Raw genomic sequence first — 23,322 nt, 5'->3', positions numbered from 1 at the left:
CCTAATACTTGCAAGCGAGCATTGAAATCATACAAGTCTAACATTAAAATCGTTAAAGTTATTTCCATTTGTAAACTACAATGTCAATTTGCCAAACTCTCTTACCAAAGTTAAATATTTCCCACAATACGATTCCGAATGACCACACATCAGACTTAGCAGTGTACACACATTCCAAAATCGATTCCAATGCCATCCAACGAACTGGAAGACGACCCTTCAGGAAGAGATGCAAATGTTAAGTTTGTCAAACGTTTCCGATGTCAACATGTTAGATACGGCACAGCATTGTAATTATATGGTTCGAAAGCAGTGCTATTGGGAGGGCAGACCAGTAAGTATGTAATTCGAGCCATAGCGCATTCTCGTGTAGACGCCTTACCAAGATATTTCCGATCGTTTCTTCCATAGAACTATCATTTAGAGTTCTGAAAAGTATTATTAATATCGTCGAGCCATTCTACAAAATTTTTGAGGACCTGAACGACATCCTGTGTTGCTCTATTGCCATGGAATCAGATGTCAAGGAAAGGCGGGACATTTTTTTTTTAAGTTGAATAAAATTTCATTTCCATTTCAACTAATTGTATTTTTGTTCCCGATTGATTAAACCATACACAGTCTCGATTCTCCCGTCTATGATTCGATATTTACTGACTCATTCTTTCTCTTCTTTGTCGATCAATGAAAGTATTATTATCTGCAATACTCATTCAAATTTGACAGATTATATCCCAACCTATATTGTTATTAGTTCCTGACCGACGAACAAAGATTTGACCCATTTTTGACGATTTTTTTTGCACAACGGTAGATATATATTGAAAGCACGGCCACACTCGATGCGATAAGTAGATATCCATGTTACAGTCTCCCCGAACAACAAAAGGGATGTTTAGGTGATAACAAAGGCGATGACTCAGTTAGTTGAAAAAAAAAAAAAACTTTTCGGACATCGAATTTTTATATTTATACATACACTTGTCGGTTCGATGTGCGACGGTACGCAGATCGATGACTAATTATTCCCCTCAAAACTTGTCAAAACTATTCTGCGACAATGGTGTGTGTCTCCTCGTGAACGTCCGTGAACCCGTAGCCGCGACCATTGTTTTTGATGCGTTCCGTGATTGATGATTGTAGAAATAATGTACCAATATTTGAAGACACACATGACTAAATCCTGTGATTGTAAGGCAATTGGTGGTGTGTATGGGCGAGACGGACGGCGCAACAGTCCACGGACCAAGGGAGCATCAGCAGTATGCAGTACGTCGCATGTTTTCTGAGAACGAACCACCTTTTTCCATAGCTACCATGCGAAATCCGCCTTTTCTAATGTTCCTCTCCTTTTATCGGAGAATAACTTCGAGCTACGTAGCCAATGTTGGGGTTCAGATATCCGAATCTTTCATGTTCGAAAGGCTTCTTGATTCACAGAGAACACTAAACGTTTGTTGTTAGTTTACACAACCCAGCACACGGGGCAAAGCCAAATACTTACCATGTTGGAAAAATTCTGCTAATCTCTCTAAGCAGAGGTCGATCTCTGAAACTGTCGTCTCTGAATCAGTACCATAGAACAATTTGTGTCTCTTACTGTGAGATGATTGAATGTATTATCGGCTATTTCTTGGGAGCCCATGGAGCATCCGCAGTTTTGCTGTTAGAATTTTTGTCGAATTCGAATGTGTTCCCTTTGAGTATGAGTGTTAGCATAGATAACATACCACTGTGGGTGGCTTCCTTTCGTAAACTTCTTGTGTTTCATGGAGGCTTTGCAGACTTGTTTGATTGCTTTATCGTGCATTGTGTTGTGTACATGGAAACAACGTCAAATGTGACACGAACTGTGTTGTTCGGAACTTGGAAAGTTTCTGTCTTTGGACAAAGTCCGTTAAATCTCGTATGTATGTTTTTTTTGTTTGGACGATCGGTTTAACTTGGTAGCCTATCAGCAGAGATGAGCTGCTGTGTGTAGGACTTGAGCGACCGCTAATGACGGCCATCCCAAAATGTTGCTGGCGGAGTTAAGTGTACGTTAGGTAATAGATACCACTGTGGTGTTCGTGTAGTTCTATTTGTCAGTTCGTTGCCACTCTTAATTTGGAGGTTCGTTTTCGAACGACTGCGCATGCCCAGATCTCAACTCGATTACGTCACTGACTTCGAAGTCTTCGTGTTTGGTTTGGGACATCGGCTAATTTCGGCCTTTGTTTTAACGCTATGCAAGGCCAAGTTAGGAAAAATCCGGTGTCGATTAACCTCCTGACTAACCTCACTACAACATCATGGCAGCAAGAGAGCATGATAAGTCGTAATTTGCCAACTTTTCGAGCTTTCTGTTTGACGTAGTGCGATCGTCACCTCAATGTTTTCAGTATCGGCAGTGACAGGTCAAGCACCTGCTGTCCAAAAATGTCCCATTTTTGCGTACATATGTGTTTGTGGGCAATGTCATTCGAGTTATTCAATTGATAAATATACATGAACAAAGGATGGCAGTTTCATTGAGCTACGTTGACGGGGGACGTTGGGGGACATTTTTGAAAATCGGTTACCCTTCCAAATTGTATTCGCTTAGCCTGGTCACGCCAGCGAAATTGATGATCGCCGAACTGTGGATGGTTCAAAGACTTTGGAAGTGCAAATTTTTGATAAAGAGCTATGTTTATTGACTCAATGTTTCCAAGTTGTCTTTCCCGGGGTTGAGGCATTTGACAAACTTCATAAGATTATTTCCAAATACCCCACTGGCACACTAGGGTAGTACGTGGTAGGGGTTGACATTGACTTCGTACTTTCCGCTGTCCCTTATATTGTTAAACCACATCGTAAATATGCTGAAGCTTCAGCATGCTCGAGATACAGGTTTTAATACAGATACACTGCTGTTAGTCAAACACGTGTATGTCACACATTCAGAACCGACCTAGACACATTGGACACGGAGTGAAATCAGTTACTTTGCACGTCGCCCTAAAGTTCAACTTAATTCGCATTCCGAAACTTCATCATTATAGTACATACAGTGATAATTTGCAGTTGACATTTAGTAAACTACTATTATGCTCGTTTAAAGGTTTCTCATACGTTACACTTGAACTCGCTATAGTAAAATCACATTTGTTAGGGTCGTGGACTTGACTAGTTCAAATAGAACTATTTCCATGACCTCACCAGAAATACTTTTTGAGTTACTCCTTTGCTATGTACGATGTTCGTGATTTTCTGGAGAAATAAATTACAATTACAATTACAATTAATAATACCAATGAGTTGTCCCCGGGAATTTACCAATGAATGGGCGTTCAGTTATGAACACAGAGGAAAATGTACGGCAAAGCGAAACTTGAGGTCTAAATCAGCTTGAAATTGGTGTGTAAACAATCTATTACCTTCGCTAAGTGATCGGTCCCGGCATTACTACCGGGTACCCGTCAACTCGCATCTTTTCCAACCCACCCAGAACCAACTCGCCCGATTTCAGCTCGTCCGATTCCAACTCGCCCGATACCAACTCGCCCGATGCCAACTCGCCCAATACTATTTTGCAATTTTATGAGTACTTAGTGCGTACAAAAAAAAAACGTTTTATTTCTTAAAACAGCCTACAACAAATATTTCTAACATTGAGAGCCACAAGTGCGGCTAGGGCTTGAAATATGTGCCAACACGGAAAAGTTTTTATTTGCGAATTTCATGTTTTGCAAATCTCTTGAAAGAATAAATTTCATTCGGTTTCTTTACGTATAGGGAAAGAGACAGAGAAAGAGAGAGAGACTAGCAAGGTACAAAGTGTTTGAAAATGTCATGACAGACGAAGAGCAAAAGATACAATCTCAGAAACATTTCGTGAAACACACAGGTTGAAATATGAGATACAGGGATAAGGTAGGGGGATTCACGTGAATATATAAGAACAGTCTTAAAGAAGGGTACATCATTTGCATATATACATGAGAATTACCTTCAAATTCGAACAGCGCCTTCTAGTCAGTGAATGGCGGTTATCGCATTTTTCGCCAGAATTTTATCCGCAGATATCTCAGCCATCGTTTAGCCATCGTTTAGCACCCGTCCTTTTTCCAGTTAGCAGCTGAGTTGAACTTTTGGGTAGTGTTTGCAGATGATTTTCAGTGAGTTTTTATCGATTCGTTTTTGCGTTTGCCTTATTTCTGATGGTTTTCGAAAATGCCGGCCGTTCACTCAACACTGCCGCAAAAGCATGGCCAGAGTCAAATTCTCACGAGAAGAAAGGAGGGGGCGTATCTTGAGTAGGTCGATACGATCTGAAAAAAAACCTCAGAGGCTTAAGCCTTCGTTGTTGAAACACGCCTCGTTGAAGTTGATTAAGCAGTGATGTTTATGTGTTAAATATAATATTGCGACCAGCGTAATCCAGCGTACAGTGTGAGCGTAACATAGACTTCTTTCGATCCTCACCGGGTAATTTAGCATGTTTGTTCGGTTCTGTTTATGTTTTCGATGATTGTGACGAGGAAGCCAGACTGCCAGCTTGTGTTACCCCACTGGCCAACACAATCGTACTGACATTTATTTAGCAGTGCTGTTTCGTTTAGAAGTATTCTTTCGCCTTTTTTTCATACTAGTAGCTAGCAAGCATACACAATCTGTGGAAACTAACACGGACCGCACAAAAGCTCCGTGGATACGTACGGCTACCCTATATCACGCAAACGAGTACGCGAATGTGGCAAATGAAAGCCGGTGAAAAGCTGCGGCCGTCGTTGCTGCGTGATCCCGTTATATTACCGTGCTCGAGCTTGCCTGGCACATTGTATAACTGGCGAAAATTTTAGTTTTTGTTTTTAAAAACTTGATGCTCATAATGTGACATTAATTAAATGCTTATACACACATATATATATAACATCAGCGACCCGATTTGTGTAAAAATGAAAGAATAATCATGTACCACCCTGTGGTGTGGTCGCGCTAAACAAGCGTGAATCTTAAGTAACAGGTGTTACGCTATGGTAGTAACTGCAAGCCAACATTAAAAAAATTCACCAAATGTTAATAATAGTTGAATGAATATTTTCTTAAATTTTCGGCTCGGCTTAAGACCTCGAAGGTCATGATCGAACTGTTTTACGAAAAAGGTGAAGTTTTCTCCCGCATTTTTGGGGTCGACCTCGCCGCCCACTTTGTAGCGATTTCAATCAAATCTACTCATTTGTGAGTTTACCCTCGGAAAACAGATCATTAGTATTTTTGCTATGAAAGGAAGCAAAAATTGAAGTTCTAGCTGTTGTACGTTTTGCTGCACGTCGATATTTAAAGACTGCACTTTCGCCGTATTTTATCCTGCCCTGCAGTGGCGGTCGGCGTAACGGAAACGAGGCTCTAAAACACGACCTTTTATGCAAATTTCATTGGATCCTTTCAAACTGGAAGAGCAAAAAGTATTTTATCTTGAATGATTAACTCTAAAATCGCAATATTATGTAATTTGGTAGGAATTTACGTCAACTTTATCACTAACCTCTATCATCTTTTCATAGGTATACACATCCATTACTTTGCTCGCAAATCCGAACTCTGATATTTTGCAAACGTTCTTGTGCCACACTTGGATATTTCTAGCAGCCAGGGCACGATGAATACACTTGAGAAAAACACAAAAAGAAACAAAGTTTACAATAAAAGATAAAAACCGATATTTCTCATCAAAAAGAAACACTTCTGTATTTAATATTCTTTTTCCCATGTAAGTACATTTCTCATAATATTTCAAAAAAAAAAGTTTGTGTGTGTGCGATGTGTGATAGTGCGCGTGCGTGCATGAGTGCTTCACGAACTCTACAACGTGTGGAGTGGTTTCAGTCAGAAAATGTAACAACTTAGCCGGCTATTGAACCACTCTTTTTTGGGAGTGGAGTTTTAGCCGGGCGGTTCTGTCCGCTAGGCGACCGATGCCGTATGTTGTGGGTTCGAACCCGATTGAAAACCAGCCGTATTTCAAAATAAAGTTTAAATGGCATATCTTCGTCTGAACCTTACCTCTATTTCTCCAAGGAAAGCCATACCACTGGCGATTTGTGAGGCGAAATTGCAAAGTAAATTAAATGTAGCGTCTTCTAATTCGTATTCATCGATCCTTTTCACCTCCTTATGCAGGCCGATTAAATACTCCCTTAGATTACCATGAGGACAATATTCATACACAATGCAGTATGGAGCTGTAAACATGTAAACGTGGTAAAATGATCAATGAATGGAAGGAACGATTGATGAATAGACGTATGCACATACGTACATACTTAACAATGTACGCGCTATTGGGTTTTTATGATTTTTTTTTGACACATCTGTCTGTCAGCTTCTTTTTCGTTCTCCTGTTCATCTTGCTGTCTGTCTTATTTTCAAAGTAAAAATACACCAAGATAAACATTTTTTTCTTGTTTTACTTTTGGATGAGAGTTATTGTCTTGTTAGTTACCATTGTTGTAGTCTATTGTCCACTTGTTAAAATATTGTGAAACCATAATTGCTACATTTACCTATCTCCGCGCTGCATCCAATCATCTTAATGATATTTTGGTGTTCTTCCAGTCTTTTAAGAAATCGTATCTCGTTCAGTAAAGCTTCGTCAGCATTGTCCCTTGCGTTCTCTATATAACGAAAATAAATCATAAAACATCGATGAGTTCAGAATGACGGATATTTGAATCAATGCACTCTCATGATTGAACATTGTTTTTTTTTCGTCTTAATTGCATTGATATAAAAGGCTGCATGGTGTATTTTCCCTTCCTTTGAATGACCTTAGTAATGTTTTTCTTCATTAGAGTCACTATTCGATTTACCGTACATCTTCTGTCAAATTTAAACATACATTCTTGAGCCAAGAAATATAAAAAAGTTTGTTTATCATCCTCGCGAGCGTCAATTCAGACCCGCCACGTCAACCCTTTTTTCTGCTCATGAGGAAATGTAAAAAACTGCAAAAATACGGGACGACAGTGCATAATACAGTGCTGTATAAAACAGAAATGTAAATAAAATAAATGACACGAACATTCCATTCAGAACTGTACGAACATATGTCACTTTTCTATTGAACTGTCAAAACTGTGCATCGCTAAACTAAAAGTCAAACCACAGAACTGTTGCTGTAAAAATACTAAATCAACACTGCTGTGCATTTATCTCTGCGTGTATTCCTATGTTATTTTAATGTTTATTGCGCGTCCTTCTGTTGATTGAAGAATAAAACAAGATGAGAAGAGAAAAACCGCGTCACCGCATCATTTTTGCAACATGTCTAGGATGAGAAACGAACTTTTTATTTTTCTATGCCTTAGAGATGAGATTATGGCTATTAAATTGGATATTATTTTTGAGAACAGAAACTAGCCTTTTGAACCGATAAGCATGAGCTCCTCCCCCTTCCTGTATCTTACCTTTAACCACTTTCACACACACGACGAGCTTGCTTCTTTTTGATATCGGTATTTCGCCCTTGACTAATTTCGAGAACACTCCGGTATAGCGGTCTTCTATAAATGTTATGGAGTCGAATTCAACCTCCATGCAAGGGTTCATCGCCTTTCCAAGTGCGTCTGCCTGCTTAGGACAGGTAGCGTGGAAATCGATAAAAAAAATTGCTATTACCTGGCGTGAACATCCATGGTAGTGATAAACAATCTATAGTAAGCAAAAGCCAAATAAAACGATGTCGATATATAGTTTGTTGTGTTCGGGAGTTGTGACAGCAATTTAGGTGAAACGCGTGATGGAGATAGATATTTGTAGACAAAAATTGTGCCAAAACACGCAAGTATCTTGCTGAAGTCGTTATCATACCATTAACAAAGCAATGCCGATGTGTTGTGACTGAACCTACACCTTCAGGAGTAATGGATAATCATGGTTTCACGTGACCAAAATGGCGAAATATATGCCGTAGAGCTTAAACAGACTATGCCAGTCATTTCCATATGGATTTAAAGTATTTTAAAGTTATTATAAAAGAGTTTATAAGATAGGATGTGAAAACCTGAAAATTTTGCAAACTATATAAAAGGTGTATTTACGATTAGTATTTGAGATTAAAATTATTGCAATGTCACGTGATAATGAAATTGTCTATCCTTTCGTACCTCAAAAGATGGATTCTTGTTTCCACCAAGGGCGCCATCTTCTAAAAGAGAGAAAATGATAACAGATAAGTGTAATTTAAGAGCCATGACATTTTAAAACTTAATTATGTTGAGGAATAGGAACCTGGTTTCAGCTAAATATACGAATTCTGTGAAACAGTTGTTATTGTCCGCCGCTGTGTGTTTTAAAGGGCAAAAAGATAATTTTTTTTCATCATGAACCATACGATAATTGCCGTGTATACTTTGACCTTCGTCTCCTTGCCTTGACCTGGTTTCTGCGTTTAACACTGCAGGATGAATTGCCTTCTGTTTTCAGATATTTAGATTCAATGTAAAATAATCGCAATCATACCAATCCATAATCCAATAACACTAGGTCAAAATTTGTAAGACAATAGTTGTAAACATAGACACAAAACAGCACAGAACAGACAGTAAATAGACGGTACAAACAAAGTCAAATTCATGAAAGAAAGATATATGGACCTCTGGCCAAAAGACCAAGAAGTGATGTCAGGTGTTTCGAAAATAGTAAGCGCATCCTGCCCCACATGTGGCACCCGCCATATATCAATCTGTAAGTCAGATAGGTAGTGGTCACTAACTAAGGCCCAATGTCACCGATGCCATCAGTGATCATTTGTCGAAGAGAGATATTGTATTTATCTACCAGCTTGCGATACCTGCCAAAAAGCGTTTGAATGTAGAGACAAGTCTTGCTCTGGTGTAACCTTGATTTAACAGTTTGAAAGAGAGATGGCCATGTCTCTCTACAAAATCACCATATGAACTGCATGCTCTTGCATATCGTATAAGCTGGGAAATGTATACCCCATAAGCAGGTGAGAGTGGAATATTACTGATGAGGTGTGGAAAATAATTATACTAAAGTTGAAATCATCTCTCTTGTCATATAGCCTAGTAGAAAGGTGACCATTGGAGTCAAATTCAAGTAAAATGTCCAGATATGAAGCAGAAGAGGCCGTTTCTGTAGTTTCTTTAATCTCCAATTCTGGAGGATAAATCATAGCGAGATATTTACTGAATTCAGAGTTATTCAATGAAATAACATCGTCTATGTATCTAAATGTTAGGTTGAAAGTACGAGCTACAGAGACCTTTTTCTGCTTGATAAGGTTCTGGATAAATTCTGCCTCGTATGAGAACAGAAATAAGTCGGCAAGTAAGGAGCACAGTTAGTGCCCATGGGAATTCCTATACACTGTGGAAAATGTGTCCTCCAAATTCAACAAATATGTTGTCAATGAGGAAATCAAGCATACTGATAATGTCTTTCTCGGTATAAAACACTTTAGCATTAGTTGTATTTTTAACAAAATATGTAGAATTATACCCTAATACCACATATTTGTAACGGCGTGAACCGTTTTTGTAGAAAAATGCTTGGTTGATGATGTTTTTCAAGCGTTCTTTCAATTTATCATGTGGTATTGTGGTATACAATGTGGAAAAATCGAAAGTTTTAATAGATGTTATTTTTGAAACAGATCTTGATTTCAAATTTTCCAAGAGTTCCTTCGAATTTTTTAATATCCACATTTGATTTATACCACTCCGAGAAAAGACAACATCACAGTATGATTGAAGTCCCCGTTTAACAGTACAAAGAACAGAAGTCAGTATCTTCGATAACTCTGTTGTTGAACATTTGAAAGATCCTGCGATAAACCTAGCTTTGTAAGGTGTTTTGTGGAGCTTTGGTATCCAGTATAAGCTAGGCAACTTATTATGGTCATCCTTTGTTGTAATATTAAAATTATCCATGAATGACTTATGATTGCCAAAATTTCAGATTTGTTGAACATTGATTGTCTGTAAGTGGAGTTGGTGGAGGTCTTAGTTACACCAAGTTCGTCTATAAGACATTCAAAATAATACTTCTTACAAACAAATACAATGTTATTGGCAGCTTTATCAGCAGGGACGACAACATATTTGTCATGGATATCATTCAAACACTTAACAGCATCAGGATCTTTAAATACAGAATAGGGTCTTCTGCAAAACATGTGATCTTAGTCGACCAATACGGCCACGCACTATTTTCCTCACAGATTTGACCCATTCTGACAGTGTGTCCAACTCTACATCCTCCCTTTTAGCCCATTTCCTGGCATAATCTTCAACTGAGTCCATAATGATCTTAAAATTATGGTTCCAGTTGATCCTGCGAGGTTCTCTGAACTTGGGTCCACAAGATAATATCTTACGAAGGTGGTGATGTTCAACCAAGTTCAGATCACCAGTGATGACATGGCCAACTGGAGTATATTTGAAGGGAGATGTAGAGCAGTCACAGGATGCTGGTGTTTGAAGGAATTCATCAATTTTTAAGTGCCGCAATGCCTTATTGTAATTGAATATTTTATTGGAGATTGTCTTGGTGTATTGATATGACAGAATAGGTACAGACTGGTTCTTAAAGTATACAGGTATAGTTGATGTAACCTTTTTGTTGTGTAGTATATTGCTGATATTAATGGCATCAATTCCTTTGTTAGTAAATGGAAGATGTATGAAATGACGATGATCATCAGTCATAGGTTCAGCACGAACAGGCTTGTATAGTCTGTATAGTGCAATGTCAGCAATAATACTAACCAGTCTGTACGGTTGTTTGTTCGGATCTGTCAAAGACAATCCCAATGCATAGACATGCAACCTTCTCAAGTCCTTGATGGAAAGAGCAAATAATGAAGTACGAATGTGATGGAGACCTAAAGGCTTCTGCAATAAAAGAAGCAGTTCATGAAATTTGCCATGGCAATTGGATGTAGCTGATGTATCCAATTTAGGCCGATGGTAACGCCTATGTCCATGACTACGTCTTCTACGGACAGAAGACTCAAATAGGCCCATCACATTCACTTCTGAACAACCAGGACTTGAGAGATTGCCTATATCTTTGATGTTGTCATTACAACCATAAGGCATTGCGGTACCTAACTGTCTAATCCAGTGGTATTCTCTCTGTCTACGGAATGGTGAACTAAGTGTGGGGCTGTTGGTTGGATGGTATATTTTTTCAAGAATACGGACACGCATAGACAAAGTGGAGTGATCGTCCTGGTTAAAATGCTTATAAAGTTGCACATCCAAAGATCGATTCACTCCACTGCGATGTCCGTTCATTCTAGATCGTAAGCTGTTTCCTGTTTCACCAACATAAATGAGCCCGCACAATGAACACTCAATTCCATAGATTACGTTTTTTGTTGTGCAATTCAGAGGTTCCAGACATTTGGTAGAATAGGTCTCTACCTGTCAAACTACTACTGAACTGTTCTGTAGTGATGAGCATACTACAGGTTTTGCAGTTTTTAATACCACACTTTGTGATAGAACCTGTATAATCACAAGCTGGAGATGACTTTAAACAGTCCGTCAGTAGCAATTTGCATGGTTTAATTGTCTGGTAGCTTTCTCCATTTCTGTGATAAAAATTGCCCTCTGATTGCACGTATGATGTCTTAGTAACATCCCGAAGGATAATCGAGGGACACACGGATTTTGAGCTACTGTGCCCCGTGTAGCTGGTCGGGACCTTGTTAACCCGGGCGACGTCCCAGCCGGTATGAATATATCTCTTATACAGTCCTTCATTATCATGTACAAGTACCAGGTGGATGATGCCCTCGGGGACAATATGTCCACCAGCAGGAGCATCGACCTGGTCGTAGTAAAATAATCGCAATCATACCAATCCATAATCCAATAACACTAGGTCAAAACTGATCTTGTAGGTTGACTGTTCATTTACTGTTGCTTACAGTAAAATTGATTACCTTGCTTGTTTTGAAATATCAGCGTCAATAATCTCCGTTGTCAACTTCCGTCCCATTTCCTGATCCAAACTGAAGCCAGCGTATGCATTTCTGTGGCCAAGATAAAATATTAACTTCTCAATATGAACATAATCAGGGGATAAGCGATGGCCCGCATAGTTATTTTAGTTCTAATACAAATAATACTTCGAAATATATAACATTACACGCTGCCCTGTATAGTTCATCTTAGTTGTAATAAAAATGGCATTTTGAAATGTATAGAAAATAACAAATTACCCATTATCAGGTGTTTCTGTTGAAAAAAGAGAGAAAAAAAATATATGTCTTAGTTGTCTAACGACAGGTGAACATGATTATAACTCTATCTCCATAGTTGCAGTCCATCATCAACATCCATGCAGGGACGCTTCATGACTCTGATACGGCTTTGCATGTTAAGTTAAAACACACACACACACAGACACAGACACACACACACGAAACAACCAAACAAAAATTAAACATGCCACACACTTACCTGTACTTTTCTGTTTACCTCGACGTTTTTTGCAAAATACAACAATTACCACAACCAGCAGAATAGCAACTAGGGTCACGGAAAGAGAGATGAAAAGGGCGATGGTGTTGCTTTCTGAAAAATTAAAAGAAACATATATTATCAACAAATACAAGAAAAATATTATATTCCTTCCTAATACCGTATTTAACATGTATATTCAGCATGAATATTTGGCATTCTCATTTTAATAGCAGATTGCTTAGTGTTTCCTTAATATGGTAGAATGCGCCTTGGGGACTCTCAACGCTTACCGCACGTTTTCAAAATTGATTTATCAATTGTACAGACTTATTTTGAAGCTCAAGGATGTAGGCTATGTTGAGGTTTAAATGTTGAGAAAACTAGGGTAATTTTTCCCTACAACAGATATTGCCTTTTGACTTCCAGATTTAATATTAATTTGATTTAGAATGAGAAATATTTTATGTTTTTTCTTACGGAGAGATTAATTTTTTTTTATTTTAAGGGGCGTACTACAATAAACAATTTTAAAAACTGTTATAATAATTATACTCACCAACAATTACTTCAACATAGATTGTAAACGCTGCACCGCCGACCGAATATTGGCCTGACATGTATAGAAACCAGTTGCATCACTATTTGCATCGCTGATTCGTAGGCTACTTAGCAACTGAGTATAATGCCAGTCTTCGTAAACCACGCGATTTGCAGTAAGGTTGGTGATTATTTTACCATTCTGGTCCAACCAGGTGATATTTGCCCGTGGATTACTGCTGATGTTACACCATAGGATAACTCCGTCCCCTGCATTGATTCTGGTTGAATTGGTGTCATAATCGTTTATTATCCTGGGCGTGTCTGTGGAGATAAAATCAAACTATTTGATCCTATGAAAATTATTCGTTTGATACTTAGCAGTATGTTTTCCTATCCCGGAAGACCTTTATATTACTGTGCCAATCAAAATGCAACTGTTGCGCAATTTTCATGTTTCCTAGGGAACGCGTACGACAAGTAAAAAAAATCTGATATACTAAAACAAAACAGCTATTAAAAGGATATAACAAAAGCCGTGCAAGTATTTCATAAAGTTTTGATGCAATAGACATGCGCTAGAAAAAATCAAATTTGTTGATCGTTTCCTTGTGAGCATCTGTGAAACATCCATATTTACATAATGCATATGCATATGTCTCTGTTAGTCTGTCAGCGCATGTCCATACGAAATACTGAAGGTAGGGCTGATAAAAACTTAACTAAAACATGAAAATATATTCTACAAGACAAATCATTATGTTACGTAAATTTCCAAAATGATTTGGTGAGACGAACATGCCGTTGCTAAACGGAATAATTCGAGTTAAAAAGAATGCACTTACAGTGGACATTCAGTGTTACTTTTTGTGATTGGTAAATGTGGTTCGGGAAACGCTCTGGACTCGATGCTTCACAGCTATACTCAGCACCATGGTCACTAAAACTGATTTCCTTTTCTAGGTGACCAATGGCTCTCTGGCCATTGTACATGCCATCAGTTAACTTGATGACATCGGGTGTCAGTAGAACACCATCTCTGTACCAGACGATTTTGGCAGCAGGGTTTGCACTGCACGATTTACATCTAAGTTCAATACTTTCACCCTCAACAACGTAATCTAGCCATCCTGTCACACTTGTCGTACAGTCCACTGGTTGGTTTGGTGGGACTGTTAGAGGATTGAAAATACGAGCGTTTGAATTTCGAAAAAAAAATGCGTGAATTTATTTTATATACATAATTACATACCCACTATTACAACCACAAGTGCCTTGTAATCTAAGGAATATGATTAATGCTACTAACTGATTTCGCAATTTTCGATTAAAGCAATTTTGAAACGATTCTGAATAAAATAGGTGAAAAAGTCTTATATTGTGAAGGTCAAAGGCGATATGAGTGACCATGAAATTGGGTTTGTAACAATTCTGTAAGGCGACTTCTTATAGACAGGAAACTTTGTGAACTTCCATGTTTAACTTCAGAAAATACTCATATACATGAATATACATGAATTGGTAATTAAATATGATCTAATTATGCCTGTCTTTATGTAAAAGAAAAACAATGCTGTATAATCATCAAGAATTCACGGTATTTTCGATATACTTCACTACTAATCCACCTTTTTTGGTTGCTTTAACTACTCATTTCTTGAACAGACAGTGTTAACTGAATAAGAAGATGGACAACTCACAATAAACCTCTATTGTCACAGATGTTGAATTTGCTAAAGGTCGCCCATTGCCAGATAGCATATGATTCCTTGTCCCACAGTGATAGCGAACGCCATTGTGTTTAGCTTGTACATCCACTGTCAGATTTTGTGTTGTGACGTTTCCGTAGAACTCGCCATCTTCGGTAACTTCTTCACAATGGTTTCAGAACCACTAGCACCAATGACGTCATCATCACGATACCATATGATTTCTGACTGTGGATTGCTGCTACCGGAAGTGCACATAAGATTTAAATTGTCCCTGATGGTTAAAGGGGCGCTATATCCTTCGAGGTCCGCCTGGTTTGAAGTGACTGTAAGTATATATATATATATATATATATATATATATATATATATATATATATATATATATATATATATATATATATATATATATATATATATATATATATCGTTTCGATTAATTAAAATCTTAATCATTGTTTGAAAAATTATATGTATTTAATTGGGGTTTTTATTAGGTGAAGACCAAGAAATTCTATTTAGTGACACAAACGCCAAATATGCAAAAGCTGGACACCAATCAATGATGGCTAAGCTCAGAAAATAAATGTTACACAATTTGCACTGTTCAATGTATCCTTTACTCTGTAATCAGTCATGATATAACATACTTACAGTTGACTTGAAAGTCGCTCGTTGTACAAGTTAGAGGGGTTGTTCTGACTAAATTCGTCGCTTGACAATCAAAGCTAAGCCGGTTATCGGCCCTTGAAACGGTCCAGCTGTATTGATTGACAGCGTAACCAGCAGGATATGGTGGCGTTGTTTCTTTCATGAGATTCGAATCACTTGAATTAAACCAGCTCAGATTGCCAGAGGGTTCCCGTCAGTTGACTGACATATTATTTGAACTGTTTCCCCCTCGCTGTAGGGTGATGGTCCGGAGTGGCCACAAACTGGCAAAGATGGACTATCTATTTCGAGATAATATAATGATGGTGACGGCATTTATTTATTTATTTATTTATTTATTTATTTATTTATTCATTCTGACATCTAACAGGCATAGCCCAATAACTGGATGCAAACAGAGAAAAATTAAACATGAAAAAGACAAATTACAACATGCAGAAACTAATTTAAAAAAAAGGCACTAAACAAGTAACAACAGAGACTGACAAACATCAAAACTCTCGGTAGTAAAATGATAATTGTCATCGTGTTTTAGTCGTCGTCGTCTTTGTACATATGTGTGTTGTCGCTCTTGTATTTTGTCATCTTTTTTATTGCTGTCGTTGGTGATGGTAGTGTTTTGTCGTCTTTCCTCTTGGTACCGCCGCTTCACTGAGTTAATAATAAGAGGTTATAAACGGAGCGCTCGGGGATTTGGTTGCAAATACAATACCTCAGGTGTGAAATTTAACATATTTGGGTGGGTGATAATTTAAACCAAACAAAATAATTTGCACCTGAGAGGTCTTACATCCACAATCATATACCCGAGAGCACCTTTATAAAATCATTATAATATCATAAAGTTTAATACAATTGAACAATGTCTTTAGTTGCATTTGGACTGGCGTTAAGGAGCCTAGCCTTCAGACACAAACCCTAAAAATAACTGGTCAGAAGCACGCGAGTGTAGTGTTATTAATTCCATGCAATACGGCAATGCAACGCATCGAAAGCACATGGAACTTTAGATTTTTTTCTAAGACTTTTAAAAGCGCCCAGAAAGAAAGGAGGGCATATTAAGTTGTTTTATTGCCGTTGCTGCTGGTGCAAATTCTTCATTTGTGAGTTCATTGAACTACACCAGAATAAAATTTAACAATAAAGACCTCAAGCCGTAAACCTGACCAACACAATGTCGTGCTGGCTTTGAAGCTTGAGTTCAAAATATGAGTAACATCATGAATGTTACGCAGAGCAGGTGTTTTTGGTGAGAATATAGACTCTGGCTGCAACCTATGCAAGTGGATATACTCCAGATAAGCATATTGCAATGCAAGTTTGAAAAGCTATATCCTCCGGATGATCTAGAATCAAAGTAGAACAGTGTTTTTCCGTAGTCTTTATGGAAATAATAGTCACAGGATAAGGAGAAAAAATATTATAAATACACATATAAAATGGTGCAGAATACGTACATTTTACATCCAATACATCTGTGTAACAATGCCTCGTGGGTGATTCGGCTGGATGGTTTCCATCACAACGGTATTTAATTCCGTTGTGACGTGACGTCAAAGTCCAACCGAAATTCTGCGCACCATAATAAACCTCTGTTAAGCTTGAACTGTCGTTAAACCACTGTAAGCCTGGACTAGGGTTGCCTCCACTCTCCCTACAGGTAATGTTTAACGTCGTCTCCTTCTTGAATGTATCCCTTTGCACTAGAGGTAGTTAGCTCACACGTCGGCCATGGTGAACTTGGCGAGTCTAATTTAAAGTTAGTGTTATTGTTACAAAATACAGCAACACAACTCACACAAAACAAAAAAAGCAAACAACCAGATATGAATTGAAGGTGCTCACGTGTTTCACAACAGGTTGATTAATATTAGTTTGCTTCACAGAATGTTGGATATCCAGTAAACAGACTCAACAGTACTCAACAGAACGACTTGGCCTACTAAAGTGACCCCTGAATGGAAGAAATGACTTTTGAGTTTGACAAAATTACAAACTTAGTTATCAAGCATTGAAATTGACCGCTGATGACTCGACATGTATTGACATTTATCAGACACTACTGGACGCATGAAATAATACAGTATGACATGAATTACTGCATACTTTTTGACTGTTATGAAGTTGTGTAAAACAATTGTACCTTTGACCTGTCTCATATTAAAGTGACTGACAAACAACGAGCAAGGAGATGTTACGCAACATTTGCATACCTCAGGATAATCACTAACCAAAACACAAGAACAAAGACAGACATTGACAGCAGTTCAATTGAGCACACGACGCGGAGTAGAAGTCAGAATACGGTCTACTGCCAGAGTTAGCATCTCTGACGAGGATTTATTGTATTATGTTTTTCAATATTCCTGTCAATAAACCAAATTCATACCAATATAATCGACACTCAGATATCTGTTATAACATTATATGTAGCAGGTTTCATCAACTTTCGCACAGTACTCTCATAGTTAAATCACTAATTACAAAACTTTATTGAATATGTAAACGAGCTAATCATAACTTGACACGCCTAATGCTTCTCAGTACAATATTTATCAGATCAATGTCTGTAGCAAGTTTCATCAAATGTGACGCTGTAATTTTTCAGTACTATCACTAATTACAAAGTTTGTTAAATATGCAAATGAGCCCTTAATTAACTTCATACATCTAAATTCTTTATACCACAATTAGATATCTGTCGGATATGTATCTGCAGCAGATTTCATCTCAATTGGTGCAGTTATTTTGGAGTTATATGACTAATTACATAAGTTAATAAAATATGCAAATAAGCTATTTGTTAACTTGACACTGCCAAATTCTTGTCCGTACAATTAGATATTTATCAGGTCAATATCTGTACCAGATTACACTGACTTCGGTGTCGTAATTTCAGAGTTGTATACCTACTTACAAATTTCATTAAATATGCAAATGAACTCTTCATAAACTTGACACTACTAAGTGCTTTACACCACAGTTATATGTCAGTCAGATCAGTATGTGCAGCAGAATACATCAAATTTGGTGCAGTTATATCGGAGTTATATGACTAATTATAAAGCATCATAAAATATGCAAATGAGCTATTTATTAACTTGGAAGGAACTGCCAATGCTTCTTAGTATAATTAGATATATATCAGATCAATATTTGTTGCACGTATCATCAAGTTTAGTGCAGGAATTTCAGAGTTATGTCACTAATAACAAAAGTTCATTAAATATGCAAATGAACAGATAATTGACATGAAACTCACGGTGTCATTATAACGTTCTGAGATTGTCATCTGTGAAAAAATTCATGTTATTTGGTGCAGTTTTTCTTGATACATGTCTACACTGTCATTACCGTCTCCACAGGGATACTGCTGTAAGGAAAAAAATGATATTGCGTAACTTCATTAATATGCAAGTCACACTAACCAAAATCTCATCAGTTCTTGCAAATAGCATATGGTACCTGTGTATAAAATCTGATCTGAATCTGTTCAGGCGTTTTTGAGTAATCATGTAAACAGGCAGACAGACAGACACACATACACACACACTATCACACACACACACACACGGACAGACAGACAGACAGACATTGCTATGACATTAGCCCAAGTGTGAACACGTGAGCTAAAATCAAGAAAATTTCGGGAGTATCAATAATTTATCCAATCATACGGTTTACTCGATCACGGCATGATCTGCATAGGCTGATAGAATGTTACTTCAGTCAAATAATTTAGACGCAGAGTCATAAACTTTCACTTTGGATTTCAATGCAGCAAGTTTTTATTGTAAATGATACGAAGATTGATGCTATAGTGACATTTGTGTAATTGTTTCAAAGGAATGTTTACAACACTGAATTCCTGTTGGTTAAGCCGATGACTCAATTGGCACGTTATTTTATCACCGGAACTCCTTTTCACTACATAAAATAATGCTATTTCCGACTGAAAGGGACTGATGGTATACTTACAATAGACGTCGACAGACTTGTCTCGTGTTACACATCCTTCTGTATTACTAGCGACGCATGATATGTCCCGCTGTCTGTTCGCGATATACTCGGGAAATCTAAATATCTCCCTTGATGTCCGATGGTCGACCCGTTCACCTTCCATCCGTACGAGGGGGTCGGTACACCGGTTGCCGTGCAGGTCAGATTGATAGAGTCATTCTCGATGACAGGTGATCTGTTAATATTTAAGCTAGTGATCGACGGAGCAGTGGCAACTGGAAGAATAAGCAATAACAACACAAATCATCATTTAATATCTTAAACGCCCTACACAATTGGGGAAGATAAATCATACAACAACAAAAGGCCAAGATATAGAGTCATGTGTCCATTTCACCGTACTTCATAAAAGCTTTTGGGGGCTCGGTAATTCTACACCCACTGAAGATATCTTGTATCAAATATATATGAAATACAGCAACTTCTATAACTACAGTAACAAACCTATTTAAAAGCTGACTTTTTTAACAAGCCATTATGCCCCAATTCACATTAAAAATAACGTTTACTAATTTTGTTTGGGTAAATTGTATGACCATATCTTTCTGTCATCGTGGCACTATCTAGTGAAGTGAGAATTGCTTTGAATTACTTATTAAAATTATAATGAATTCATAGTTACACTGCACACTAAGACTTGTAGTTGGTTAAACAGTTTCTTATTACTCCAAAATAGACGCTGCAATACAGTGGTTTGTATGTTTATTGAGTTCAAGTTTTGCTAATAATACGCCCCGCCCTTACGCAGAGGTTATCTAAAAGTTTACAGACTCTAGACTTTGTCAGAAATAAAAGACATATGTCAACACTTAAAAATATCGGTTAGGTTGAAGGTCCATGCGAACTCACCATCTACATTCAATGATATTTCTTTACTTTTTGTGATGTTCGAGTATTTAATCTGACATGTGTATGTATCTTCATCGCTGAGTGTAACAGACGATATTCGCAGGTCTGCCTGTCCCTCCAGCGAAATGCCTCCTCTGCATTTGGTGACAGTGTCGTTGATCTTTTGCAAAATTGGCGTCTCCGAATTACTACTATTGTACCAAGACAACACAACGTCATTGCAGTTTGAATACGAACAACGCAGTAGGGAAGAGTGCCCAACATATCCCTGTACAGTGGACTGCGGCACGGTCAAATCACATGTACGACACATAACTGTAAAATAACAAAGTTAACAAATACAACACAAATTAACAGTAGAGTTAATACAACACAAATAAGATGAATGCAATCAAAGGAATGTAAAGGGTTAGCATGAATAAATAAGTTCGCCAGAACCGCAGTTAAAGTTATTATTAATTCACGTGACTTATCCCATCTTGAAATTAATTCCCGAGAAGGAGAGCGGTATGATTGCTAGGTACGGCATACAACAAACACAAATAAGATGAATGCACTCAAAGGAATGTAAAGGGGTAACAAGAATGAATAAGTTTGCCAGACCCGTAGTGCAAGTTTTCCGAAAGTCACTTTTTTATGAAAGACAATATATGCTACGGTCTTCGAGCCATGAACAAATACATTGTCATTTAAATGTTGGTGTGTAGAATATTGCCCTGTAATGTGTTAAACAAAACACAATTCGTAACCGCCAATGTTTTCAACACGACAAGCGTTCACAAATACAACGTGAAGAAAGCAGACAATGTGTTGAAATGTATGAAGCGTTGCCTGGTCAAACACAAACAAACAAACAAACAAACAAAAAAAACAAACAAAAAAACAAGCAAACAAACAAAAACAAAAAAAACAAACAAACAAACAAACAACAAACAAAACAAACAAACAAACAAACAAACAAACAAACAAACAAACAAACAAACAAAAAAAACAAACAAAAAAACAAGCAAACAAACAAAAACAAAAAAAAGTTTGAGATTTGGCAGTCATTGCTGGCAAGTGTAAAAATATCTCATCGAAATTAAACCAAGAATATTACCTACTAAAGAAAGCCGAGTCTTAGGTATCGTTTATTACTGGCTCATAGATGCCTACTTTAAATAAAAGTAACATTGATACGATATTCCTAACCCATTTTTATGGGGTTTTTACCAGGCAACACGACGTTCATTCCTGCATAACACAAATCAATTCTTGATGTATATATCATAACTCTACTGTTTTCATCGAGTAGATTGACAGATATAGATATCAAAATATGAATAGGAAATAGAGAATGACCTTTAAAAATATGGATAATGAAGCTGAAAAGGTAAACACATGCACGTCAAATGATCCGTGCACAATGGTACTCTGTCCTTTACCAAAAGCTCCTTCCCATCCCTACAAAAAAGTATGAACGTCCGAGAGTTCGCTGTAAGGTCGAAAATAAATAATGACTGCACTTCTCAAAAATATAATAAATTTGCAATCGTAATTGTATAGAAAGTTTATCAGGCTAGCAGCTCATAATGTTTGTTTATTGTAATTTATTGAGACTACCTGCACGGTTTTTATGAGATAACCGTTGTATTTATTGGAGAACAAAATATGCGAAACAGATTAAGCTGATTCCAGCCACATCGTACAATCGTACATCTCAGTAACTTTAAAAACTTACCCTTTTAAGTCATTTTTATACATGATTGTTATTTTTGATCTATTTTAACCATTTCTTGAGTTTTACCGGCTGTTACTTTTATTGAACATTATTAATTGTCACTCTTTTGTTTGTTTTTAATGTAAAGCTGATTGATATATTTAAATATGTAATCCGCTATATAAGAAATAAAGATTATGATTATGATTAAATATGATAAATTATAATTTATCTTGTGAATTCTGATTACCAAATGCAAAAAGGTACATTGGTTTGGTTTTAATCACCATATCATGACTAGCTTTAATGACCTTCTAATGTGTCAAATAGACTATCAGCCTTTGCGGTGATGAACACAGTTTAAAATTATTCGGCGATGCACCGTGAAGAGATTTAGGAATGCATTCGTCGTCTGACTGTGCACTCGATGATTAACAATGCAATAACGTCACACAACGGCTACTTTCGCGGTACAAACCAAATCGAATAGCCCTTCAAAATGGGTTACTGTGCTTACCATTTCTTGTCCCTTTTCAAAGATTTTACACTAGATAAAGAGCGGATTCTGAATTGTATTAAGACATGTAACATAAATTGCAATTCTTACCAATCAACAGAGCGAACACTCCAACTTGAACCACTAACGTCGGCGACCATGTTTGCACAGTTCCAGCTTTCATGTCTACGAGCAATATCCAACTTCCTTGCAAACAGGTTGGTGTATCGACGGTGTGTTATTAATCGTCGCACCGCTATGCATTTGGTGTTAGTGACAGGTAGTTTCCTAGAGAGTGGGAAAGAACAAACAAAAAATATGAAATATTCATGACAGTTTTAATATTGACAAGTGTGTCGCACAGTGATTTTTACTTTGATACTTTTCACTGTATGTATCGGCTACAAGAACAAACAACTATACTCACAAGCGGAACGACAAAATACGCCATGTGTGTCACGGTAACTTTCATACATTGTCAATTTGTGAGAACCAATTATGATAACTACGAATTATTCAACAACTTTGAAGGCGTACCTTAGTTCCTCCGATCACAACAGTGTCAGCACGGATTCATTCCAAGTTGCTTTTCTGATAGTTATTTCCCGGATACCACGAAGTCAAAAAGTGTGACCGACCAGTTCTCTCAAGACGTAATGGCCCACAGTTGAAAAGTCATAACACCGGTATCCGAGTTACCTTTTGCGGTTTACCGCGGGAGGCGCTCTTCACACAATTTCAATTCAATTGCATGCTTTACAAACACACACATCGAAATTAGATAAACACATACATCATTTGTAAGCTCCTTGACATTGTGCTTCTGTAATTAGCTAGAGGAACCCCAAGTGAGCACACATAAGCATATCTCACAACGAT

The 23,322-nt window shown here is 37.4% G+C and overlaps 2 protein-coding genes across 2 annotated transcripts in view; both read right to left on the bottom strand.

Moving 5' to 3' along the window:
• LOC139125362 (V-set and immunoglobulin domain-containing protein 10-like) overlaps positions 1 to 22,687 on the bottom strand; it is a 79,067-nt gene extending 56,380 nt beyond the window's left edge. The window contains exons 1-2 of the mRNA XM_070691450.1: positions 22,555 to 22,687; positions 20,249 to 20,563 (exon numbers count right to left, since the gene is read on the bottom strand). Coding sequence (XP_070547551.1) covers positions 20,249 to 20,563; positions 22,555 to 22,627 — 388 coding nt within the window. The 5' untranslated portion in view covers positions 22,628 to 22,687. The remainder of the gene's footprint in view (positions 1 to 20,248; positions 20,564 to 22,554) is intronic.
• LOC139125545 (fibroblast growth factor receptor 3-like) lies at positions 59 to 14,965 on the bottom strand. The gene is made up of 10 exons (XM_070691608.1): positions 14,851 to 14,965; positions 13,844 to 14,170; positions 13,197 to 13,322; positions 12,459 to 12,572; positions 8,130 to 8,170; positions 7,431 to 7,593; positions 6,528 to 6,638; positions 6,028 to 6,206; positions 5,510 to 5,632; positions 59 to 217 (listed from the first exon to the last, which is right to left on the bottom strand). Exons 1-10 carry the CDS (start codon positions 14,963 to 14,965, stop codon positions 59 to 61), a joined length of 1,458 nt encoding a protein of 485 aa, XP_070547709.1.
• Positions 22,688 to 23,322: the final 635 nt, after the last annotated feature.

The sequence above is a fragment of the Ptychodera flava genome (assembly GCF_041260155.1).
Source record: "Ptychodera flava strain L36383 chromosome 3 unlocalized genomic scaffold, AS_Pfla_20210202 Scaffold_25__1_contigs__length_14229661_pilon, whole genome shotgun sequence".
Lineage (NCBI taxonomy): Eukaryota > Metazoa > Hemichordata > Enteropneusta > Ptychoderidae > Ptychodera > Ptychodera flava.
The sequence above is the reverse complement of the archived record's forward strand: the minus strand, read 5'-3'. Positions and strand labels throughout refer to the sequence as shown.